Here is a 27,538-nt window from a genome sequence, read left to right as displayed (position 1 = left end):
CCGCAAAAAACGTTCCGTTTTGCACCTGTGGGCCGCGAGGGCTGCTATATATATTAGGAATACTGCTGTCAAAAAGTGTTTGCAACAAATGTTATTGCACTTTTGTTCATATTGCAGTACTTTTAGGATAAAAGTGCGCAATACACCACTTTTGAATTCATTATTGAATTTTGCGCATAACATAATCGCAAATCATGCAATGTTGCAATTTTTCATCGTTGCCCAGCCCAGTATATATATATATATATATATATAGAGAGAGAGAGAGAGAGAGAGAGAGAGAAACTCCTCGTCACCAGATATCGGTGTGAAAGTCGGAGTTAACTGATCCGATCGACTCGAACATGAGTGCGAGAGATTTGAAATAAAATATATTAATTTCTCTCCTTTTGTCATCTTTTTGAACATAAACATATTATGAAATGTAATAAAGCACACGTGTATGTATGTATGTATGTATGTATGTATGTATGTATGTATGTATGTATGTGTATATATATACAGTCCATTAAGTTGGAATAAACAATTATTCCAACCTTATGAGCAACAGTACATATATAGATACATACTATGTATATAGCTTGTCTCAAAGATTAAGCCATGCAAGTCTAAGTACGCACGGCCGGTACAGTGAAACTGCGAATGGCTCATTAAATCAGACCGTGTATATATACACAGTCCCCCATAAAGTTTGAATAATTTTGTTTTCAGACACATTCCTCCTATTATTCCTATTTATACACATCAGTACTCACCTTTGACCAGGTGCAATAATTATATACTGAGACCCAGTTACCCAGGTGAAACAAATTCATGTTTAACAATTGTTTGGCGCCATAAAAGACAACATATTCACTGTCTTGTCTGTTTCCTGCTTAAAGTCTGTATGCAGTAAATCAACGTTTTCAGGATTGGTTGTATAATTTTCCTAAAGAATAGAATAAAGTTCCCTAAGCTATGCCTTTTCAGACGCAACTGGCAATACACCAAAGGATTGTGTGGAGAAGACTCCATGGACTCAACGTTTCCCGCCATACTGTAAATCAAGATCGCTTGAACATGGTTACCGAGGAAGACGAACGATCAAGCTTCCATGCCTTACTGTTTAACAGTTGCTTTCACACAGTTGATTTCGCTGAGGTAGGGAGCATAGAAGATTACCGCTTGGGCAGTAGCGACATGTTGTCTTTATGGATGGGAGCTGCTATATCCTTTACCGTATAGATGGAGGACAAAGGGTCAGCCATTACGTGTTGAGAACGCCCATGATGACTGCATCCAGGAAACCACTCAAGGAGGTGGCAGCTCAGTGATGGTATGGGCCATCATGGGTTCAACAAAGTTTTGAGAAGACATACACTTTATCTATCAAGAATAGATCACATTGTCACAATCATTTCATGAGAAGAGTTAAAAAATATTTTATTCCAACTTTATGTGCAACAACACACTTTTATTATCCCAGTAGTCTGAGAAATGTAGGTTCAGATACATGCAGTTTACATTTCATGCAACTCCAATGCTTACATACATCCTGTTACACACAATGTTTCACAAAATGCAAATACTCCACACAATGCAAATCACACACATCTGAAATTGCAACCCCCCCCCTCCTACACACACACAAACACACACACTGGAGTGGGCACCGCAGGGCAGCCAGCAGCCAGCGTCTGTGGAGCACGTCGAGGGTTCGGTGCCTTGCACTTCGGCAGTGCCCTGGAGGGAAACTGGCAACTCTTCAGCTGCCAGCTGCCAGTCCACGCTTTTTTGGTCCACAGGGACTCGAGCCACCCTCCAGTTCCCAAGAGAGTCCCCTGTGGACTGAACTAATTTTGTTCTGATAAAGACTGCATTAACTGTTCAGAAGTAAAGCATGAAAATGAGACGTGGCCAATTGGGTTAGGGTTAGGGTTAGGGATACTAATTATTATTCAAGAATATTCAGTTTTATATTCAGTCAGATACCTTTTAGCTGGAGCTGTTTGAAGTCAAACTGTCTTACATGAGTCGGATGTTACTGATGCAGCTTGTGTTTCTAAAAACTGTAAATCAGGCAAAGTATCCCCAAAGAAACACATTAACAGCCAGTAAGAGCAGAGCATTAATATTGCAGACTCTCCTCCAGATGGGCATCTCTTCCAGGGAGATGAGCTCAGTGTCATCAGCCATTGCAGGTCTGGATCCAGAGCTGGAACTGGTCAAACCGCAAAGCCATAAAGCAGCCTTCCTCCACCATGATTCTGGCAAGGGGTTTGTGTCTGGGCTAGGGTCAGAGGCCATCCAGGGATCGCTGAGGTTGATACGACGCTCTTTGCTGTGTCTGGACCACCAGGTGAGCCTGTACAACTGTTTAAAAGAGGAGTTGAAAAACATAAAAGGTAAACACATTCATGTCCATGTTCACACCAGCATGTGTTGTAATACTCTCAGTGCATGTGTCAACACAGTTGTTTTGTAAGCTTAAAGCAGCGCTATAACTTTTTGGCCATGGTTTGCTCTATTGTCCTTAACCCAAACCATGTCCATATATTCGTAAGTCTAGATCTCATGCTGCACCAGTCCCATGCACCTTCCAGGGATACATTTAAAAATATATCTTCCATTTAGGCCTTCTGTCCATACTAAAATATTCTAACCATGTAAATCGAGCATTTGGAAAATGCTCTCCAGAGTGCATTAGCAGTAGCTCAGTTCGGAGCGAGACTGCTGGGAACCGGAGGGTCCCCCTGTGGACCAAGTAAGCAGACTGGTAGCTGGTGAGTTGCCAGTTTCCCTTCAGAGCACTCCCGAGGTGCACACTAGCAAGGCACCGAACCCCCATCTGCTCCATGGGCGCCGTAGAATGGCTGCCCTGCACCCCCTCTGTAATGCATGTGTTTGTGTGTGTGTGAGGGGGTGCAAGTTAAATTTCAATTGCATGGGATTTGCTGTGGATTGCATGCAACATGATAATCAATAAAACTCTATTCTATTCTGTAATTCTCTGCTTCTCATCGTTTCAGTGAGGATTTAAAAGCCAGAGTTTTTCAAATATGCTGACATCTCACAGTCATGTGATTCACACTCTGGCTGTCACAATAACAGTGCAGATGAGCGGACTGATCAAGTGAAGATGGATAATTTCCCACGGTACACCTGGCGATCTCTCATGGCACACTAGTGTTGAAAAACACCGATGTACTGTATATGATAAATTGCATTGAGAATGAAAAGACTAAGACACACACACACACACACACACACCCTCCCCCCTTCAATGTCTATGTTAGCATGCTTTTTGCTCCACCTTACAAAACAGTGTGCTTTGTGCTAACATGGTTTGGTCTGAATACACACAACTGTGAGATCATTGTCATGTTTCATTGTTTGTGTGTGTGTGTGTGTGTGTGTGTGTGTGTCTGTCTGTCTGTCTGTCTGTCTGTCTGTCTGTCTGTCTGTCTGTCTGTCTGTCTGTGTCTGTGTCTGTCTGTGTGTGTGTGTGTGCGTGATTCTTACATGTTCTTTAGGTATTGGGGCTGTGATTAAGCTAGTAGCAGCAGTGACGATGCAAGTAAAAGCCAACAGGATGAGAGCAAAATACAGGTAGTGGACTTTAGCCAGTAGTGCAGGCCGATGGTCAGGCTGACCACAGGCAGGGGGTAAAAAGATGAACTCAAGAACCATCCGGATCAGTCCTACCACCAGTCCAGTCACCAGACCCCAGAATGCACCCTGTCTCACACAAGAAAAAACAGGGTTAAAGCAGACCCATTGGACAATGCTACCAGGAGAACAATTGCCTCAGATATTACAAGACAAACCTTCTTGCACCCCAAGTCACCATGACCTGACTTGCTTGACCTGCTAATTAAGTTAGTCAGCACTTCTATTCAACTAAACTTTATTCATATGGTGCCAAATCACAACTTAAGTAGTTTCAAGGCACTTTACACATAGAGCATTTAAAGAGACCAAACATTCCCAAGAGCAAGCACTTGGTGACAGCGGCAAGGAAAAACTCCAATTTAACAAGAAGAAACCACAAGCAGAACCGTGCTCTAGGTGGGCGGCCATCTACCTTGACCGGTTAGGTTGAGAGAGAAACAGAGAAGAGAGAGGGAGTAAGTGAGTAGGAGAGACAGAGTGTGAGAGAGGGAGACACACAGAGAGACACAACAACAACAACGATAATAGTAATAGAGGTATGACTAATGAGTGGAATGCATGAGTTTCAGTCAGGAGATGGTCTTCATCTATACAGGACAGGCTTCTACAAAAACCTGTGAGATGAGAGAGCACAGAAAAGAGAGGAGCTCAGTGCATCATGGGTCCCCCAGCAGTCTAGGTCTATAGCTGCCTAACTAGGGGTTGGTCCAAGGCAAGCCTGGCCAGCCCTAACAATAAGCGGACCAGAGCAGAGTTGAGGCTGCTTCATTGAGAGTTGAGGCTGCTGCATTGAGATATAAGGACAGAGGCAACTGTGGCTAGACGGACAGCCGTGGACGAGCGGGATGCAGCGGCAGAAAAACCTGGTTCAATGCCTCCTATCACCTGAGCAGAGTAGCAGCCACAGAGCAGCGTGATGAGGACAAGACACTGTGGGCCAAAAATCATAGAAGCCAAACAAGATAACGACCACAGGATATATTGGTATCCTCTGTCATCAGGTTTGTATGTGTTTTTACCGCAACCCTTCATCCTGTATTAATATATATATCGAAGAGTTGTGGTATATATATATATCCCGCACACTTCTCTGTGCTTCTATTAGAGCAGTTACCCACCCAAATACAAGTAGAAACTGTGTTTTTGTCCCCCGACCACTTCAATCAATTAAATCAGCCCTAAACAGAAGAGTTAAACATGAAAATGTAATTTAAATTAATGCAACCTCTGCGATAGGTAAACAGTATAAGAGAATTAGATGTGGGCTCATCAATCAGATCTCGCCTCGCCTGGAGCTCTATCAATCAATGATCTTATTTCAGACTGCCGTATTCATTTATTCTGTCTTAGTGAAACCTGTCTGGAAAACCTCTCTGGAAAGCGCCACCAAAGCAATTTGTTTGTTGTTTGTTTGTTGATTTACAAAAAAGTTTTCCACACATTCATTACCACCAGACTGGAATACTGCAATTCATTATTATCAGGCTGCCCTGATAAGTCTCTCCAGCTGGTTCAGAATGCAGCTGCACAAGTACTGACAAAACCTAGGAAAAAATATAATATTCCCTGCACTGACTTCCAGTAAAATCCAGAAAGGAATTTAAAATACATTTCCTCTCTTTCGGAGCTCTTAATCGTCAGGCTCCATTGTGTTTGAAAGACCCCTCTCCTAGAACGCTGCACTCCAGAATGCAGGCTTACTTGTGGTTCTTGGTATATCCAAAAGTAGAATAGAGCCTTCAATTATCAGGCTCCTCTCTTGTGGAACCATCTTCCAAATTCGGTTTGGGGGGCAACTTTCCTTTTTGATAGAGCTTATAGTTGCTGCTAAAGGCCTAGAATGGTGCGGGACTTCCCATGATGCACTGGACTCCCCTCTCCTCCAAGGTAGGTCTGAAAGTGCTTTTTGTCAAAAACAGAAATTGCACTTTAGTTTGGAAGACAATGGATGATAAGAAGACGGAGGTGGAAGGATTACTGAAAACCAGGTATGCGGGATACAATATTCAGGTCCCTTCCATTCTTCATATTTTGTTATGTAGTAGCCTCATACTCAAATCTCTTAAATTCATGTTTTCACACATCAATCTCCAACTATTTTCATACAATGACACAGCAAAAACCGAATTTCAGAAAAATCAGCTAATTATAGCATTGACATAAGTATTCAGACCCTTTGCGGTTAAACTTAAAATTAGGCTCAGGTGCATCCAATTACTATCAATAATCACTGTGACATTTGTGTTGAGCAGTAAGGACTGGGAGACTAGCGAGTTCACGTAAAGCTCAATGCAGCAAAGTGCAGAGATATTCTCAATAAAAACCTGCTCCAGAGTGCTCAGGACCTCAGACTGGGCTGAAGATTCTCCTTGCGAAAGGATAATCACTCTAAGCACACAACCAAAACGATGCAAAAGTGGCTCAAGGAGAGCTGTGTGAATTACACAATCAGTGCCTGAACATGAGCATCTGTAGAGAGGCATGAAAGTATCTGTACATCGACGGTCCCCATCCGTACTTTTAACGTACAAAATATGAAATTCTACAAAAAAATATATATATATACGTAAATACATAATAAAGGGGAAAAAATACATGCATATACTGTACATGCATATATATGCATGTATACTGTACATGGGCATTGAAAAGAAAAACCAAGCGTAAAAGCCCTCCTTTAGGTTTGGAGTAAAAAATCATATGTCAGCCACAAAGATGCAGATGTTTACCTGCTCATTGGCACGTGGCCAGAAGATAGCCATTAGGAATACAGCAGTAATGGGTGGAGCCAGAAAGCTGGTCACTGACTGGATGTAGTCAAACAGCTGTCCACTATTGGCTGTTTGAATGACTGGAATCCAGAGGAGACTAACACACACCAAGAGCAGAATGAACACCCTGAAAAGAAACATCCACTCACGCACACACACACACACACACACACACACACACACACACACAATTATAATAATAATAATAATAATAATAATCATAACAATTATTATTATTATTGATTATTGACTTCTCCTCATACATTTTGTCCACGTGTGTCCCATATGTCCCAGTCAACATTTCTTTCCTCTCTCTCCCATAACTGTATGCTCATTGTCATGTCAAATACTTTCTTAAAAAAAAAAGGGCCTATATTTGGAAAGTTTTGTTATCATTCACAAATGATTTTGTCGCACTTACCCCATTTAAATAAAACATTTGCGATACATGATGTCTAATGTTTCTAATATCGACACCATACAGGTGTAAAAACGTATGAAGCTGAATGCATGAAGCTGGGGGCATATGAAGCATGGAAGCATGGGTAGCAGTACCAGCAAGAATCTACTTTCATTCCTTATATACGCCTATATGCAGGAATCCCAATGCTGTAGTAAATTTGCTCCTTTGTATTGTAATTGTTTGATCTACACAAATTACCCATTTAAGCAACAAATAAACCAACTATGGAAAGGAGATGTGTGGAATCAAGTGTTGTGTTAAACTACAGACATTCTGACTTAACACTATCATAGTGATTGTTGGTTCTGCCATAGAAGCTCAGTGTCTCAGAGTGTCAACATTTTTGGGACATCTGACTTTAGCTAGGGGCGGTAGTAGCTCACTCCATAGGGGAATCAGCTCAGGAACCGGAGGGTCGCCGGTCCGAGTCCCCATATGGACCAAGAAAGTGGACTGGCAGCTGGAGAGTTGCCAGTTTGCCTCCAGGGCACTGTCAAGGTGACAGTGCCCTAAACCCCCCGTACTAAACCCCCAAACTGCTCCAGGGGCGCCGTGTCATGGCTGCCCTGCACTGACCCCTCTCTTATTCATGTGTGTGTTGTGATATATAAGAGGGGCACGCAAGATACATTTCAGATGACATGTTTGCATGTGATTTGACCCAACAAAGTTTCTTCTTCACCTTCATTCAATGCCTGTCGAACGGTCTGTGGCTCCAAAATGTACACATGGCATATACAAGTTTTAATACCCATTTTGTGTGTATGCAATGGTTATAATTGAAGCCCACGACAAACATTTAGTGTGAATATGTATGTGTCTGTGTTACCTTCCAACAACCATGAGCTCCCTCTCACTAGCTTTAGGCCTGGCTCTATGGTACAGGTCCAGTGTAAACAGAGTAGAGCTGCTGTTAAAGATGGAGGTCAGAGATGACATCAGCGCAGCTAACATAACAGCTAGCATCAGACCACGAAGACCTGCATAAAAGCAATGATTCAGTAAAAATTAAATTAAAAAAAATAAATTATGAAATATAGTAATGGAAGATGCATAATTGTAGATGTCTCCCTCTACTGGTGCAGGTCTCATCTTTTATTTTTATTTTGTTGGTGTCGGTTAGTTGGTTGTGTAAGGTTTGCTGTATTTCGATTTTATTTTGTTTGAAAAGAAAGCATAGGGAACTACAAATATATGTTTTGTTTTGTCCAAGCTCACCCTGATGTCTTATTTATAAGAATAATATTAACTGCTCAACCTTGGCAAAGAGCCTCATTTTAATTTAAGGTTTGTCAAGGTTACCCATAGCTCAGGGTGTAACTGTTCACACTTATAATCAGCAGGGCAAAATTCATGAAGCTAAATATGGCGTAAATTTTGTACAGCAGCAATAGCACCAGAAACAGCACCACATACAATAAAAGCAAGATCAGTTTAAAAGGCGTAGGCCAAATTAATAAGAATAAAACAAGACATAGATTGACAGATGTGAATTACGATGGATGATTTGAGTAGCACTGTGTAGAAATGTGTGTTTTGAGTTGTCTCTTGAATTCAGATATGGTGGAGAGGTCACAAAGGGATTGTGGAAGTTAATTCCCTTTGTAAGGATGAAAAAACTCACACCCTAATATGGACAGAGATAGTTAACTGTGTTTTATCTGATACATAAGAATGGCACTGTGATTTAGTGATGCTAATTTAGCTATACAGAGAGGCATGTCACAATAGAAGTGAGATGAATGGTGGATAGTTACAGTTACAGTTACAGTTGCAACAGCTGAGATAATGTAAAACAAGACCCAAAGTGATAGAAATGACGAAATAAAGAAAATCAAACCAGGTAATGATGGTCAAATGAATGGAAAAGGAAGTAGAGAGAAAGAAAGAGCAAGAGAAGTAAAGGGTCAGGGAGAAAGAGAAGAGCCATGGAGAAAAGAGAATCAAGGAGAAGCGCCCAGGTAGAAGAGAGCCAGTAGAAGAGACTGAGCCCCTTTCATAATGTCCTATTCAAGATTCAAGATTCAAGATGTTTATTGTCACATACACAGCAGATAAACACTAATTTACAGTATGTAATGAAATTCTTACTTTGTTTTTTTCGTCTTCCGACATGCAAAAATATTAATATTTAATACCCTTATCCTGGACATTTACATACTTTTGCCACAAACCAATGAATGCCACTGGTTCTTTTGCAAACCCACTGACAACAGAATGAGATGTGTGAATATATCCACTACTTGTCCCCTCCTCTAGAGGTCAGTGGATTGAGACACTCCTTAACCATTTTACCTATTATACAGCCCTCCATGTTAGTTAGTTAGTGTGTGTGTGTATGTCTGTGTGTCTGTATGTGCGTGCCTGTGTGTGTGAGACAGAGAAAGGGGTAGAGGGAAAGACTTACCCACAGGCATTAGCTCAATTACTAGTTTAGGGTAGGCAATGTTTGAGCAACCAACTGAAGCTCCACACACATTCTGACAGACTTCTGGATCCACACAGCCTACCTCATCTACATTAACACAAACACAGAGAGAGAGAGAGAGAGAGAGAGAGAGAGAGAGAGAGAGAGAGAGAGAGAGAGAGAGAGAGAGAGAGAGAGAGAGAGAGAGAGGTAAGCATAGTTATCTCGAGATGTAAAACCGTATGACAATGACATTTTTTGACATCACATATTGGGATTCTATCTTGAGCAACAGAGAGAGACTAACCAGGGAACAGCGCTCTGCTAATCATGCCAGGCATGACGATGAAGAACATTGGTAGCAGCTTCAGGTATCCTCCTAACACACTGCCTCCTTTAGCATGAGACAAGGACTTGGCTGAGAGAGACCTCTGGACTATGACCTGTACACACACATCACACACCATGACAGTTGTGATTAACATCTTCATCTCACAAAAAGTTCATGTCACTGCAGCTAAATGGAACCTCACTTGTCTTCTGGTCAACCTCACACTGATTGTTCATGTATTTTATATATTTACATATTTTTAGATACAAAATAAAAAGTGTGTTGTTAGTAATTAAAGAGAACGTAAATGTGAATAATAAAAGAAAACAATCACAGTAAAAGTAAACAGTAAACACACCGCACCAAACACCGGCCAAAGGCATGCTGGGAAGTTCCCAACACACTACATAGCCCCCACCTAGCCAGTTAGCTGTCCCCAGCAACCCGTGTGTCTACAACAAAACATCCAGGTAGAGGACACACTGCTGTCAGGGGATGTCGGCCAAAACCCTCTCCATCAGGCGCTCAAAGGTTGCTCGAGCATTGCAAAGGTCGAAGTCTTTGGTCGTGCTTCCAGTGCCAACTCTACTTGCCAGTAGCCACTGCCGAGGTCGCAGGAGCTAGACTAGCGGTACCCGGCCATGTAGTCAAGGGCAAAGTCGATCCTGGGCAGCGGGTAGAAGTCTTGACGTCTGACAGCATTTAGCCGCCGGTAGTCGACACAGAAGCGCCAGGTGCCATGTTTTTCCTGCAACCCCGTTTTGAAAAAATGTGCAGTGCAAAACAGGCTTATTGCAGCCCCTTATGCTGTGATAAGGCACTTTTTTTTCTTTAATTTTTTTGCACAGATTGCAAAGTGCCAAGGTATTATAAGTTATTGTTCTAGCAAAGGGATTGCACAACCTGCCTGAATGACTACCGCCCTGTAGCACTGACATCCACCATCATGAAGTGCTTCGAACAGCTAGTCAGAACCCACATCTCCTCCACCCTTCCTGACACCCTGGATCCCCTTTAATTCGCCTACCGGCAAAACAGATCCACAGCCGACGTGATTGCCCTGACATGGCTCTTTCGATGATGGCATATAAATAATTATACTGTGATTATAATACCCCCTTCAGACCGGCAGATCGCAGCGCAAATTGTCCCCCGTCAACAAACGTTTTTTTGTTCAATAATGTAGTATGGCCCCTGATTGATGATGTTAAAATCAAAATGGCCCGCGAAAGGGAAAAAGGTTCCCCACCCCTGGTTTACCCTTTTGCTATCTGTTAGACGCTACATCCGGGCACGCACTACCAGACTCACAAACAGTTTCTTTCCCCAGGCTATCAGGCTCCTCAACCAGTAACTTTGCACTCTATTATCACTGGCACTCATGCCACTTGATATTTATTTATTTGTAATAGTTTATGTATATTTTTTAATCTGTTTTTATTCAGGCTGGTCTGCACTTCCATTTTCTTGAATGCTGAGTACTTTGCACAAATTTCTAAGTTGCACAAATTTCAATATGCTGTTGTTGTTGCTACATCACAAGGAATTTCAATGTACAGAATGACCCTGTGTTTTACTGTACAAATGACAAATAAACTTGAAATTAACAGATACCAGTATCTTGCCTCAAGCAATGCAACACATCTACTTCACATCGAATTGATCAAATTGTTCATTAAAGGATTTCCTCCTCTTGAAAAGCTGTATGGAGTTGTTGGATACTGGTGAGATCTGGAACATGCCATCATATGCACCATCCAGAACTTTCGAAAAAAGCATCCAAAAGCTCAATTGGTGACATGCCTGGGAAGTATGCAAGCCATGGTAGAACTGAGACATTTTCAGCTTTGAGGAACTGTGTACAGATCTTTGCAAAGTAAGGGGATGGCGGTGGTAAAATGGCACAGCAATGAGACAGCAAACCACTCACCCACCCAATGCCATACATGCTGCCTGCCATCTGTTCTGCACTGTGCAGTAATTCATCCGTGAAGAGGACTAGGGACAGTGGCCACCGAAGGTGAGCTTTTACCAACACACATCAATTGTGATGCCTAACTCCAAACAAATCAAGACCCCTGTGAGGACGGCGAGCATGCGGATGAGCTTCCCTGATTAGATTTCTGATAGTTTGCGCAGACATTCTTCATTTGTGTACACCGACTGTTTCGTCAGCTCTCCTTGTGGATGGCCTGAAACGATCCTGCAGGAGAAGAAGTCGGAAATGGTGGTCCTGGGCTGGTGTGGTAATACGTGGTCTGCAGTTAGATGCCTGTTGGCTGAACTTCAAAAAACGCATGAAACAACACTGCTTATGGTGGAGAAATAAACACCCTTTACTCTGGCAACAACTCTATGCGACATTCCTGCTGTCAGCATGCCAATTGCATGATCTCTTATCTCTCGAGGCACCTGCAGCAAAGTGTTGAACAGAAAACTCAACATCATAGGGTGGCCTTTTATCGACCCCATCATAAGGAACACCTGTGTAATGATTATGTCTTTTAATCATCTTCACATGTCACACCTGTTTAAGAGATTTATTATCTTTACAAAGGAGAAATGCTAGCTAACAGTGATATAAACAAATGCATGGGGTAAAATTTGAGAAAAACAAGATATTTGAACGCAAAGGACAAATGTTTAAATTAATTATTATGTGAATTGAAATTGGCAGCAAAATTATTAAAGTGTTTGCCAGGAATATGTATATTATAGTAATTGTTACCTGATCAGCACACCAGACCCATATAGCCAATACTGTGAGACCAAACAGCAAACCCGGCCAGGGTAAATCCCCAGTCAGTGGGTCTCTTAGCAGCCTGAAGGCATCACTACGTGGTAAATGGCAAGTTGTGTTCGCAACTGTTACTGATGGAATAGCTGCCATGTAACTCTGGACAAGGCCATCATACCAGCCAACTCTGGCAAATGCTGCGTGAACAAAAACACACACAAACTCACTATTGTAAACTTTACCATGTCATGTGTGATGTTTTGAATGAAACACTGGTAGTAGTTCATATACATCACTGCCTGAACTGTTGCTATGTACAGGGGGTTAGCTACCAGTAGCTTGCCACCCATTTCTGAGTATCTCGCTAAAGGTTTGAAGAATACATAAATTTGACAACACAACGTCACTTGGTAAAGCTGTTTAAATTCATATCCAAACAAATTCACAGACATCCCGCCCCCTTTTGTCACAAAACGATTATAAGCCAATCAGCTGTCAGTCAAACAAATGAGGCTGCTGTCTAGTTTCGTTACGTGAAACTGTAACTTCTTGGAGACCCCAATTTATGTGTGTGTGTGTGTGTGTGTGTGTTTACCTATAAACATTAGTGCAAAGGCACCTCCTACCATGATAACAGTCTGAAACGCGTCAGTGTAGATGACTGCTGTCAAACCACCTAAAAACACAAAAACAACAAGAGAGGGAAAGCCATCTGTCATTTAGTCATTGTATGTACAATATAAAGCACAGTGTTTCTAGTATTATGTTATTTGTGAGTATAAACATATCTGGAAATGCATGGCAAATGAGCTTTAAATCACCCCATGTGTACTTGAAGTCAAATTGTTTTTGCATTTTTGTTCCATCTTGTGGCCGACATCTAATGGTTGTTACTGGAAATTACAGCAGATAAGTGAACAACTCCTATAATTATCTAATTGCAATCTTAAATGCAACTCTTTGCTGCATGGTGATGTCTACCAGTAGCTACATACATCTGACAACACAATGTCACTTGGTAAAGCTGTTTCTAAATTTCTATCCAATCCAATTCACAGACATTCCGCCCCCTTTTGTCACAAACTTAATACAAGACAGAATGATAGGATGGTCTTCTCTGTGCCATGAACACGGGGAAGACTGAATGTTTGAACTGATGTTGTTCCATTCCACCAATTCACGTCAAGACAGACAAGGATCATAACATCAAAAAGGGAGGGGCGGGGCGTGCTGATGGTCTATTACAGGTACAGATGCAGGACGGAGAGAAGCCGAGAGAGAAAGAAGTGTGGTGGGTGCGGTGAGTAAAGTGAGTGCAGTGAGCGAAAAGATGAGCATCAGCATTTGGATGCATTTTAACAATTGTGACAACATAAAGGCAGAATGCAGAATTAAGCTGTCACGTCGAGCAGGGTCCACAAAAAACATGTGCATCCAACAGTACAGCTGGAAGAAAAAAGAAGCTCGACCCGGGCTCTCAATCCAGTGTATGTTCTTCCAAACATGAAAACATTCCAAAACTGTACGATAGAGAATGTGCTTCACTGCAAGAACATTCCAAAACTATTTTAATTACTCATGAAAAGAGTACCACACTCTCTGTCATCTCACTAACATCAGAACAGACTGAATGCATGTGAAGTACAGATGATACAGGCACAGTGAATACCCTGAATTATAGGGAATGTGGAGGGAAATTTGGACAGTGATATATGGACGGACAAATGTGGACTATGATAGGTATAGTATTATGAAAAGTAAAGTAATTAATAATATTAAAAAAATACTTTATTGTTTTGTTTTCTATGAGATTAATATGATGTGAATTCATTAATGTAAGCTTGACACTGAACATGTATACAGAAAAAAACAAGCTCATGTTGAAATATATGTTGACACAAAATGTGAGTGTTATATATATTGACATTATGTAAATGTTCAGACAAAAGACGCTTATTCAGCTGATTTGGGTTTGTTCCTGTTTGTTGATGGTCACTTTCTTATGTGTCTTGACACTTTCTTCTGTACATCACAGTTTCTCTATTATTCATTTTTTTTTTGCTATTTTTTATTGAAGCAAACATTTTACATGACATTGCGCATACAATTGTAGGATATTTTGGAGATAATTATTTATACAGAAAGGGGGGAAGAGGAGAGAGAGAAATAGAGAGAAAGAATGAAGGTTGTATTATTAATACTATTGTTGATGTTAAACTTTACACGTAGACCCTGAGGTAGAATACAAGTAGATTGAAATTGCATATTGTTTACTTTAACAACCTACTAGTGCACAATTTGTTGGGGAATCTTCGGTCAAGTGATGTGTCGGCAAAGACGCTGATAAAAAGCACTTTGGATGAGATACTGTGGGAGCTTCTCAAGCAAGTGTCCTACTCCATCGATTGCGGAAAAGCGCCCCCACAGTTTCTTTTTTTAAATATTTTCCTTTCTGCTACTATTATGCTTTTTATTTGTGTTTACTACAAACAACAGAACATGCATCCGGGGGGCGTCTTCATGTGGACTTCAACCATGCCGATCTGAAGAGTGTGCTGCGGAAGTTCGACCAAAACGTCAAATGTGCAACCAGGGGAGCCAAAACACTTGACTGTGTCTACTCTAACATCAGGAAAGCATAGAGCTTCTCCCCTACACCTCGGTCAATCTGACCACCTGTCACTCTTTTTGACACCAGCATACCACCCCATTATCAAAAGGCTAAAGCCCACTACTAGAACTGTTGTGAAATGGCCGGAAGACACATCTTTACAAATACAGGACTGCTTTGAAAGGACTGACTGGAACCTCTTCTCCGACCCTGACCTGGATACCTACACCACCACTGTTCTCTGCTACATCAGGACCTTCATTGAAAACATAACAACAAACACTTGCATCAGAGTTTTCCCAAACAGGAAACCCTCGATGAGCAAGGAGGTGCAGGCTCTACTAGATGAGCGGAATGCAGCTTTCAAGGCAGGGGACAGAGAGCGGTACAGCGCAGCCAGGCACAACCTGAAGAAGGGCATCAAGCAGGTCAAGTCCGCGTACAGGAATTAAATTGAGGACCACTTCTCCAACAGAGAACCAGCACTTATGTAGCAAGGCATCCAGCAAATAACCAACTACAAGGGAAATCAGCAACCACTGCCAGAAGGCGATACACACCTCGCAGAGGAGCTTAACCACTTTTTTGCTCACTTTGTTACGGCAGAGAGTGGAACTGACTCAGCAACACCCCTACTGGATGCTGCTCACCCTCCTATGACCCTGCAGACACATGAGCTAAGGAGGATCTTTAGCTCAGTGAATGAAAAGAAAGCAGGGTGCCAAGATGGAATACCTGGGAGAGTGATCAGAGACTGCGCCCACCAGCTTGCAGAGGTATTCACAGACATTTTTAATCTGCCACTGTCCCAGGCCACCATACCCACCTGCCTCAAGTCTGCCGTAATCATCCCAGTGCCCAAACAGAGTAACATCACCTGTTTAAATGATTACAGACCGGTAGCACTCACTCCCATCATCACAAAATGTTTTGAAAACTTGGTCTTAAAACACATTAAATCCAGTCTCCCTGCCAACTTCACCAGCATCAATACGCCTACACAGCACACCAATCCACAGAGGACGCCGCCATTGCCACTACCCTCCACACAGCACTCACGATCCTTGACAAAAATGGGACATATGTGAGAATGCTTTTCAACAAACTGCTTGGCCTGGGTTTCGATGGCTCCCTCTGTATGTGGATTAAAGACTTTCTTTCCAACCGCACACAGACAGTCAATTTCGGTACACAGCTCTCTCCCAGTCTTACCACCAGCACTGGGGCGCCACAGGGGATGTGTCCTCAGTCCAATGCTGTATTCACTCTACACCTTTGACTGTATTTCCACACACCCAACTAACAAAAGAATCAAATTTGCCGACGACACAACGGTGGTGGGACTCATTTCAAACAACAACGAAACCCACTACTGTGAGGAAATAGACAAGCTGACAGACTTGTGCATGGACAACAACCTCAAACTCAACATTAAAAAGACAAAATAACTCATCGACTTCAGGAGACACCATGAGGACCACACTCCTCTTGTCATCAGAGGAGAGGAGGTGGAGAGGGTCCACTGCTTTAAGTTCCTGGGGACTTACATTAGTGAAGACCTCAAATGGACTGTCAACACCTCGACACTTGCCAAAAAGGCGCAGCAGCGACTCTATTTCCTACGCACACTGAAGAAGAACCATCTGTCTGCAGAGCTGCTCAGAGCCTTCTACAAATGCTGTATAGAAAGAGTCCTGACATACTGTCTGACAGCTTGATATGCAAACTGCACTGAGGCAGATCGCAAAAAACTCAAAAGGACTGTAAAAACAGCAGGAACAATAATTCGACTGGATTGCACGGCCTTCCCTGGAGGACATTTTTAAGATTTATTGTCTCCGCTGGGCCAACACCATCCTGAAAGAGGCATCCCACTCTTGTAATTCCCTGTTCTGTCTGTTACCCTCTCGAAGGCGATACAGATCACTGAACACGCGCACCACCAAACTGAAAAACAGCTTCTTTGTAAGGGCTTTAAGTGAACTAAACAAAATCAAACAAAGTTACTACCCCAACATTTAACTGCAATAATGGGACATCTTGAGCAATGGGACTACTTATGTTTTAATGTATGAATGGAACTGTGTGTTGTTTATTTATTGTTGTTTATTTATTTATTGTTGTTTATTGTTGTTTATTTATTACTGTCCTCAGCTTAGGCACAGCACAAATGCATTTTGTTGTATTCTCATGTACAATGACAATGAAAAACTATACTATTCTATTCTATTCTATTCTATTCTTACTCTATCCTGGGCAAAAAGTAATCACGCATTGTTGAGGTCACTATACTGGACACTGTACCTTGAGATTCATATCAGTCACAGCTGCAAACTTCTAGCCCAAAAAATAAATGTGTGTATGTGTTAATGTGTGAATACCTGCAACAGTGTAAGCAGCAGTCACCAGCAGGAGTATGGCTGTGGACAGGTAGAGATCCCATCCCAATGAAATCTGAATAAACAATGCCCCTGAAAAGATGTCTGTCTGAGTAACACAGACAAACAGTGAATGTGTCAAAAGTTGTACTCATTTCAGAAAGTTAAGATAAAAGAAGATTTTTAATGTAGCGAACAATTGGATAATTGGGTAATAATTGGAATTTACCAACCCTAATGCATGAAAATGAAAATGAAACGTGTCTGTGTCTTACAGATATTTTAGTGAAGATGTAGAGGATGAGTGACAGAACAGACATATATATCCGTATTCTCTGGCCTCCAAAGCGTTTGGCCAAGTATTCAGGCATGGTCACAACACCGGCAGCAATGTAGACGGGGATAAAGATCCAGCCCAGAGCCACAAGCACCCACGCTGCCTGCACAACACACATATAAACTACATGGTATCAATATTGACCTCTTCATTATAAATAGTAATTTGTTTAGTTGTGGAGCATGTATCAAGCATAAAAGCACAAAGTGCTTTACAGACACACCAATAACATAGCCAACACAAGTGGGCAAAAGAACAAAAGAAAACCCTCTGGATACAATCAGTACAGAATAAACATGCAATTTAAAACAATAAAAACAATATAATTTTATGAAATGTTTAATAGTTATTAATCAGAAGAGCTTTATTTTGCCCTCTCCTGAGTGACACATTGTTAAATACTGTGTGTATACTATTAATAGAAGTAAAATCAGCAGTGGTGGTCCTGGGTGACATTTTTTCTGGAATGCACTCGTTAAAGAGGCAGACTCTCTGAAATGTTTAAATCCTGTCTAAAAATGCACCTCTTCTGAGTTTACTTTGATAACTGTGACCTCACCAATGAACACACAAAGTCTCCTTTTAGCAGGAGAGTGATTAGCCAACCCAGGTACTTTATTGTACCTTTGTACAATCCCACTGGAAGCTTCTATTGCACAGTCAGCTGTTCATGGAGGGGTATCTTTCTTGGAATTGCCTCTGCTGAGGTCTCTTTTTTCCTTGTACATTAAGGTTTTCTCTGGAGTTTTTCCTTGTCTTCCTAGAGAGCTTTGGTGTGGGATGTTGGAGATTTTCCTGATGTTGTGGGTCTGTAAAGCCCTTTGAGACATTGGATATGATATTGGGCTATATACAAATAAAGTTGACTTGACTTGACCAACAGCTGCTTATGGAGGCAACTTACATAGCTAAACTATTTATTATTATTTATCATTTATTATTATTTATTTAATTAACCATATAAAAGCAACCACCATTTTGTGATCCACCCAACGAAATCACTGCACATTCACAGGTGTATTTCCTACATTCCATTCAAACCCTCCAACAGCAATTCCTCCTGCTGCTCCTGTTCCAGCTAGACCGATAAAGAGACCACTGCCAACGTTGCTGGACATCAGAGAAGCCCCAATCTGTAAATGAATAAAAATAATGCAAATTAAAAAATAAAGGTAACTTTTCCTCTTTTTTTTTGCTATTTTTTTGGAAGCAAACATTATACATGACATTGTCCATACCGTTGTAGGATATTTTGGAGATCATTCTTTATATAGAAAGAGGGGAAAGAGGAGAGAGAGAGATAGAGAGAAAGAAGGAAGGTTGTGTTATCACTACTATTGTTGTTGTTAAACTTTATACGTAGACCCTGAGGTAGAGTACAAGAAGATTGGAATTGCAATGGTGTCATAGGGTAAATACAGTTTTTACAGGATGATGTCTAACAGCAATGGAGGCTAGTACAAATCGCATCATAGGTTGTGCTAGAGAGAAAGAGAGAGGAGAGAAACAGAAAAAAAAAACAAAGAGAGGACATCCCACCCAGAAACCGCACCCCACAGTCACACAACCCCGCCCTGGCCCGCTGGGATGTAAAATAAAATGAAAAAATAAAAAGGAACTGTTCGGTGTTCTGGTAATCAGTCACTGGTCTGGCATAACCTGTAAATCTGTGGAGTAAGAGAGAAACGGTTGCCATCTCTGATAGAACTTATCAGAGTAGCCCCTCATAGTGTACTTGATTTTCTCGAGTTTATGACAAATATAATATATCCTTCAGCCATTGCGAAATAGAGGGAGGGGTGAGGGAATTTCCAATGCAGAAGCATTGGTAACTTTTCCTGCAGAAAATAAGTATTTACATCACAGTACTCCCACATGCAAAAATAATTGATAAGAGGAAATGTCTATACTTCAGAAAAGAGCTAATTTGCATCAAGTGCTAAAAATCTTTTCCCCTCCAGTAATATCAATCAAACTGATGCCGGGTTATAATTAACTACAATATCCGAACCCAAAAAACACAAGTAACAGAAAGTTTGACTGACATGACTAGGAACGCAGAACACAATTTCTGGGATTCATAAAAATGTTAATACTGTAAAATGTTTGTCAGTAGGCATGACATTTGTCCTGTCACTAACAATATCTGCAAATCTACATATACTGTATGTTATTTATTCTAAAAGAGAGGTCTGCTGGGCTTGTCCTCCTGTGTGTGTGTTGTGTTTTAACTTCATTGTTCTGGTTACAAATCATTAAATGATACGATACAATAAAAACTACTACTCAAACGGAGCAGCAGAGCTAAACAGAAAGAAAACAAAAGTGGAGAGAAGGATGAGGGAAACACGGGAGCAAGCAGAACACAAAGTAACACAAGGGCAAAAGGCTGACATGGGGGGCACTAGTTATGTGTCCTTTCGTGTCGAGGCTTCGAAGCATGTGTCGAGTAATCCAGGAAGATTTTGGCGAAGCGCGCATCGAGTCGGGTGTTGGTGACGTAGGTGGTGACGTTTGAAGCCTCGCTCGATTCAGGAGCTGGTTTGCCGGTTTGGCGCGCGATTCGAAATATGATCGAAACACAATCAATCCCCCAGCTGACGTGCGGCTCGGCACGAGTGATTTACATATTATAAAATAAACATATAAATTGCATAGGCGTGTAGTCTCAGAGTGTTACTGACAGAAGCACCATGGATGCAGGAAAGCATGAAAAAAATATGAAGATGAACACGCTGTTGTCGCTCTGTCTCCCGAGGCCGTCTGATTATGGGATGGGCCGGTCTCTTTGTTTACAGTTTGAACATTCTTTATCAGTTGATCTTTAAGCACTTTACCCGTGGGTTATCATCATTACCTTGTGTTGGTGACATATGTGGTGACAGCCAAAGCCGAAGCGAACCTGCCGTACCGCGCGACTGATTCAGCTAATATATTCACTGCCTGTGTTACATTTATTGCCCACTTGATGGCACAGTTGAGCAAATGAAGCATCATGGGGCTTCGGCCCATGTGTAGAGCAATTGGATGAAAAGCTTCATTCAGAGGGAAGAATCAAATCAGCAAATCAGGAACAAAGCAGGAGCAAAAGCAGGGACGAGCTGAGGGAAAGGCGGAGACTAAACACACTCAGGGCTGATGATGGGGAACAGGTGAGGACAATCACACAGGTGAAAACAATTAGTTAACACAAGACAGGAAACACAAGTGCAGGAAGTAAAGCAAAATTTAACAAAAAAAATCCTACAAAATAATACAAGAAAACAAGAAAACAGGATGATAGATAGATAGATAGATAGATAGATAGATAGATAGATAGATAGAAAGATAGATAGATAGATAAAATATACAGACACTTATACACTTCATACACATCAAACACAACCAGTTCAAGCTTAGAATACTCACAGGCCACCAGCTCATTGAACGTCCAGCCAGGAAGTACCCGCCCACAGTGTTCCGATTGGCTCGCACTGATGACTGAGGGAGAGGGAACAGCCATGAACATCACACTAGTAGCTGACCTCATTCACCTCACGCAAAGTCACACAATATGATTCAATACGACAGCATTGGCCCTGCTGATAAGGATGTCTACGGAGGCCCAAAGGGGGCATGGGTAAAACGAAAATACAGCTAACCCTGTGCACCAGAAGTATCAGTGCTGGAAGGATTTCCGTGTGCAAGTTTTGGGTGCATTTCAGCTTTCTACAGGAAAGAACCACCAGACCAAAGAGTACAAGAGTTCATTATAAAGCGCAGTTTAGGACAAAGTCCATGTTACATTTGCACGCGTACTACTGAAACCACCATAAACACCCAAGGGACACCGGGGTGTGTCCACCTACATGGCTCTGCCTCCCTCTGCCATCTGCCCCTGTAATGGAGAGCATTGCCGACCTGTTTCCAGCTCTACAGGGATGAAATGGAGAAAGACTTCAGCATAGCAATGTAATGGATACGCCTCACTAAAAGTGACTTTTTGCATTTTACAGAATTTAATGGTAATGGGGGAAAATAACATCCAAATTAGATTGTTGACACTTTCTCTCTTCGCTTGAAAATGGACTTAATGTGCTGATATCATGCTCTCTCTCTCTCTGCCTGTCTCTCTCTCTCTCTCTCTCTCGCTCTCTCTCTCTCTGCCTCTCTCTCTCTCTCTCTCTCTCTCTCTCTCTCTCTCTCTCTGCCTGTCTCTCTCTTTGCCTGTGCTTCTCTCTCTTTATCTCTCTCTCTCTCTCTCTTTCCCTTTCTCTCTCTCTGTCTTTCCCTTTCTCTCTGCGTGTCATTCTCATTGAGACCTCAGCTGAGACCATGAGACCTCAGCTGAGTTTTGCTCTGTATCACAACGTTAACCTCTTTTGCTTATTTAACAGCTTAAGTGAGATCTCTCTCAACTTGAAGTCCTTCTTGCCATAGTATTTTGTTAGTATTTTGAACACGACATTAACTTGTTGCATGATGATATTCAAGGGAACATGCACTGGGTACTGCACTGCCTATATAAAGCTGAAATGCACCCAAAACCTGCAAATTTCTTGTGAGCACGAAAAAAGTAACTGGTGAGCACAAATCACTATCGTACTCACTAGATACTAACACAGAGCGCAATTTAGTAATTCATGCAAGCTCATGAGCACGAGACGGGCCCAACATTGGTAAATATGCCTTAAGGGAAACCTTTTAGGTTGTGGTTACACTAGTGCAACTTCAGAATCGGATATTTAAAATCTGATGACTATCTGATCTCATCAGGCCAGATGGAGCAGCGGTTACACAATGTGACCTGGGCTTTCAGATCTCCTATTCAATTGTATTTCTGTATTGTAGAATACATGCTTTTTGGAGGGGAGATTCACAGTAATAAATCTGCATTCACATTGAAGATTGTTCAGTACTGCTTGTTTTAGCAGCATAAAACTGAGACTATTTGTATCATAACCTCACACTCAATAAAGACATGTCAAATTTGTCACTACAAAAAGTTACCATCATATATTTTGTGCTTTCAAACTAATTTTCATTCAAAAGGGACCTACATTGGTGAACTTAGGGTGATTTCTAACGACCTCGCCCAGACGAAAGTAGACCTCCAGCTCTGTATACCCCTCACCTGCTCTGTGAAGCCGTATTTCTGGGTCAGGGGACCCTGCTACTCCCCTTAAGACTTGGAGGAGCTATCTACAGTCATTAAGCAAGACATTGATATGTTCATATTTGTAAATATTTCTGCTTTACATATTTTATGATATGATTAGTGGGAATCAAGGCTTAAGTAATGCAGGGCATCATAAATCAGTCCCAATCATTCAGGATTTTAAATGTAACTGCACAGATCCTTGCAAACAGGATTAGCTCATCCAAGAACACATCATCAACACCTGTTGGAAACTAATGCAATGAAAAACAATAATCCATTTAAGTTGACATTTGATTAAATAAGGTAAGAAATATTATTCATTTATATTGTATGCACATGTATATACACAGATTTGACATTAGATTACAAAACATCAACAAGATCCACAGATAATTGTGAAGGTGTGTGAAATGAGTTGAGTTGCTTGCAGATCTTACCCAGATACCAACGCCCATGAGAAAGACAAAGTAAAGGACCACCACAACAATGTCAGCAGCTTCCAAACTCAACACTGTGTTGGGAACAGCTGCAGTGGAAGACACAGTCGGGCTGCTTCCTGCATCCAAAATACACTATGCAACTTATGCATTTCCACAATGTACACACAAAGATGAATTTTATAAACCTCATTATCTTTGAATAAAAGCCAACAAGAGAAATATTAGAATTTGACTGAAGCATAGGGAAAGGGCAGTGGTACCAACATAAAATATAAGTCAGGGGTCATATGGGAGCAGTGAAAATCTTTGGGTTGAGTAAAAAGAATCGTAGAATGAAGTGTAGAATGAAATGGATAATGTTTACATCAAGATATTCACATCAGCAGAAGTCTCCAAGCCTGAGGCAGTGAGATGCTTCCTCAAGCTAAGGAGTTCAAGTATCTTGGGATCTTGTTCACGAGTGAGGGAAAAATGGAGGGCGAGATCGACGATGGACTGGTGCAGCGTCTACAGCAATGCGGGTGTTGTACTAGACTGTCATGGTGCAGAGGGAGCTAAGCTGGAAGGTGAGGCTCTGGATTGACCAGTTTACGTTCCAACCCTCACCTATGGGCATAAGCTTTGGGTAGTGACCGAGACTGAGATTGCGGATACAAGCGGCCGAAATGAGTTTCCTCAAAGGGGTGGCTTTGCCTTAGAGATAGGGTGAGGAGCTCTGACATCCGGAAGGACCTTGGAGTACAGCCGCTACTCTGAGGTGGTTCAGGCATCTGATCAGGATACCCACTGGACACCTCCCTTTGAAGGTTCTGGTCTTTGCACAAGACCAGATTCAGGACATTTCTGCTCTAAAAAAATATTTGTACCCTGTCCTGTAGAGATGATGACCCTGTGCTGTAGAGATAAAGACCCTGTCCTGTAGAGATGATGACCCTGTGCTGTAGAGATAAAGACCCTGTCCTGTAGAGATGAAAACACTATCCTGCTAGAAACCCATGTATTCTATTCCTAATATTGTAATAGCATTACCTTATTATTAATGTTGCTGCTGAGCAGATGGCCGACTACCTAGAGCCTGGTTCTGCCTGAGGTTCCTCCCTGTTTAAAGGTTTTTTTTTACTTTGCAGCTGTTGCCAAGTGCTGCTCATGGGGGAAAGTTGGGCTTCTTTGAATGCTCTGTATGTAAAGTGCCTCGAGATAATGTTTGTTGTGATTTGGTGCTATATAAATAAAGCTGAATTGAAATTGAATTAATAGTGTTTTTGTTTATCAAATTATCCCACATTCAAATCCTGAGTGCAATTGGAGCCATTCAAGTGATAATAAGACTTTACAAAATGTCATCATATTTGTGTCTGAACTAGGCCACAAACCTTTTATTTGTAAATTGTAGTATACTGTGGATATTTGGTGTTCACCCCCGAGATCTGTAAACTAAACATACATTCTGGATTCCCTAATACAGCGGTTCTAAAACTGTGGTCCCTGTAGTGGTACGCGGACGAATCAAATAAAAAAAATGCGACATAAAATAAGTTTAGCTGATGATGGCGCACCTGTTGGTGCCGGTGCCGATGCCGGCGCATTTGTCGGTGCTGGCGCCACCGCAGGGAACGTGCCGCATTTGCTGGTGCCGGCGCACTTGCCGGTGAAAATCACGGACATCAGAACACCTGTGTGTGTGTGTGTGTGTGTGTGTGTGTGTGTGTGTTTGAACATGCTGCGGGTGTAGGAGGGACTGCCCCATATAGGAGAGTTGTTCATATGAGAGAGTTCTATTACCAATTTGTACAATGTGGCTGTGACTGACAAAGGTCAGAATAAATAATATTCTTATGAGGGATAATTTTGCTTCCTGCTTGCATTATAATTTATTTATTCTGTATATATTATAGTACATTTTTGCACTTCCGGTTGGATGCTAACTGCATTTTATTGGCTTGTACCTGTACTTTGCTCAATGACAATAAAGTTGAATCTAATTTAATCTAATCTAATCTAATCTAATCTAATTTTGCATAGCAGCTGAATAGGGTAGGTCTACGCTACTGTATTTTAACATCAGCCATAGTGGTGGTACTTGGAGAGCAAAAATTTTCTGAGGTGGTACCTGCTGTAACAAGTTTGAGAACCACTGCCCTAACAGAACGGTGTGATACCAGAATGACGCTAAATTTGGATTTTGAAATACCTTTCAAGGTCTGTCTTGAAAATAAGTAAATAAACAAACTACATCACTACCCAGACTGCATTGTGATGGCAACTACAATCGGTTTACCTGTACACACAAAACTGGGTTATGTGCTGATGTTTTAAGACTTGTTAAACTTACAGCTCACCAACAGGAGAAGGAACAATGCAATGGTCCGATATTGGTAAACATTTACCACCTCATTCTGCACTGCACTCCTCTGTGTATTCTGTGATCTAACTTGCCTTGCGATTTGGTGCTATATAAATAAAGTTGAATTGAGTTGAGTTGAATTGAATTCTTCTCAATGATCTGTTCCTGTTGTCTTAATAATATATTGTGTCATCAAACATTTCCTTGTTGGAGGAAATTAGACATTGTCCTTGGCTACATTCTATCCAGATAATGGCCATTCCCTGGTGAAGTTTCTGTAGGTAATGATTGCTTAATGATTAATCATTAATTGTGGCTTCATGGTGACTGTTCCCACTGTTGATGGGAAAATACACGCTTTTGTTTTTGTCATCTGTGTTGGCGACTGGTTCCTGTCTTTGAAACTCTTCACTCATCACCTTTTAATGAAAACTTTGACGTTGCTTGCTCTCTTTACCGAGGAGAAGGCTGTGTAGAGCTGGCTGTGAGAGAGCACAGGCCCACAAAAGTAGATGCCAAATTGCTTATTCTCTTGACCCTGACCTTTGTTAATGTTTACTGTAAGAGCAACAACAACAATCAAACACTATGTTTACAGACTCATTATTAATCATTATCATTATGAATTGCTAAAGTATCTCATGCTAACAGCATTTTCAGATGGCAAAAATTACAGCAATAACAAATCAAAGGGCCAAGCTTGACACCTGAGAGCAATGCCACCATCTAGAACAACGATTGCAACTGGCTGCAGAAACCTACGTTTCTCAGCCACATGTGCTTGCTATGCAATTAGAAATACTTGTACCAGACGTGACAGGCATATACTAACCTTTATCCATAATATGTAATGTTTATAGAAATGTGATAAGGAATTCTGTGGAAATGAGGTAGTTATAGAGATCCTCCATTCAACATCTCTCACTAGAGCTTAAGTATTGAGTTTAATCAGATGAACATACATTTTTTTAAGTGCTGGCCACAAGGGGTTGGAAAGTTGTCTGTCAAAGGTTAGTGGTTTCCCAAAATGTCCAATTTCAGCAAATTCACAATCTAGTACATATGTGTGATATCATGTTCATATATCACTAAATATTCTGCTTCCATGTGGCACTGTGGCAGTCTGGAAGCAGCATATCTAGAATCTATTTGGAACATAGTGATGTCCCAGATAGTGGAAACGTTGCTCTCTACAAATGACCACAGGGGGAACTATTTGATACTCAGGTAAATATTAAATTATTGCAAAAGACATGTAGTGGGTTAAAGTTGGAGTAATTTACATCTGACCAGGTAGGGCCTGTCTTAAATTTGGTCTATCTGACCAGGGGTTCTGATCCAGCCTCTATCCAGCCACTCATATTACTGTCCATAGAAATGAAAAGTGTGAAATAACATTCATTGTTGGGCTTGTATGAATCACTGATCCTTCAAAACTTGTTTATTGTTTAGGTTGTATTGATCCAAATGTTTAGACATGTCAAGAGGGAAGTGCAGTCATTCTTTACCACACTTTGTACTAGTCTTTGTTTTCTTTTGTAAATCAGTATGCCTTGACTGCCAGCTTCATTCAAAATCTGCTGCTACACCACCAACTAAACCAGTGTGCACTGGTGCTGGACTCCTGCCTCTGGTTATCACTGACTATGTTTTCCTTAATGTCCCTTGAGGTATTTGGTTGGTCTATACTGAGGGTACAATAGGAACAGATTTCATTCAGGCTCTGGAATGAATATTACATAAAAATTAAGTTTACCAACACACAAACAAGAGATTAAAGAAGATTCAGACCTGTAGTGAGGATGACGGACATACTGCTTCCAGACCTGACCGACACCTAAGTGTTTGGCTTCTGTATTCCTTCGCTTGTTGACGTTCACTGAGGTTCCCTGAGTGCCTCCTGCTAGCAAATCTGACAGCGGCGTGTG

At 41.4% G+C, this 27,538-nt stretch overlaps 1 protein-coding gene across 1 annotated transcript; it reads right to left on the bottom strand.

Annotated features, from left to right (window-relative positions):
• Nucleotides 1-1,785: 1,785 nt before the first annotated feature.
• On the bottom strand, nucleotides 1,786-27,538 carry slc5a9 (solute carrier family 5 member 9). Its single transcript, XM_076141535.1, has 14 exons — nucleotides 27,402-27,538; nucleotides 23,264-23,382; nucleotides 21,095-21,166; nucleotides 18,715-18,819; nucleotides 17,625-17,789; nucleotides 17,353-17,458; nucleotides 12,956-13,036; nucleotides 12,352-12,557; nucleotides 9,600-9,735; nucleotides 9,293-9,400; nucleotides 7,715-7,865; nucleotides 6,381-6,549; nucleotides 3,502-3,717; nucleotides 1,786-2,352 (listed from the first exon to the last, which is right to left on the bottom strand). Exons 1-14 carry the CDS (start codon nucleotides 27,421-27,423, stop codon nucleotides 2,056-2,058), a joined length of 1,953 nt encoding a protein of 650 aa, XP_075997650.1. The 5' UTR covers nucleotides 27,424-27,538; the 3' UTR covers nucleotides 1,786-2,055.

Source organism: Genypterus blacodes, unplaced genomic scaffold (genome assembly GCF_046128005.1).
Source record: "Genypterus blacodes isolate CSIRO-AG114 ecotype Tasmania unplaced genomic scaffold, CSIRO-AGI_Gbla_v1 ptg000019l_1, whole genome shotgun sequence".
In the NCBI taxonomy this organism is placed as follows: domain Eukaryota; kingdom Metazoa; phylum Chordata; class Actinopteri; order Ophidiiformes; family Ophidiidae; genus Genypterus; species Genypterus blacodes.
The sequence above is the reverse complement of the archived record's forward strand: the minus strand, read 5'-3'. Positions and strand labels throughout refer to the sequence as shown.

Coding starts and splice junctions, on each gene's coding strand:
- slc5a9 (XM_076141535.1), bottom strand. CDS start 27,423: ATGTCCGTCATCCTCACTACAG. Junction 23,383..27,401: donor GTCCGTCATCCTCACTACAG/GTCTGAATCTTC, acceptor TTTTGGATGCAG/GAAGCAGCCCGACTGTGTCT. Junction 21,167..23,263: donor TCATGGGCGTTGGTATCTGG/GTAAGATCTGCA, acceptor CCTCTCCCTCAG/TCATCAGTGCGAGCCAATCG.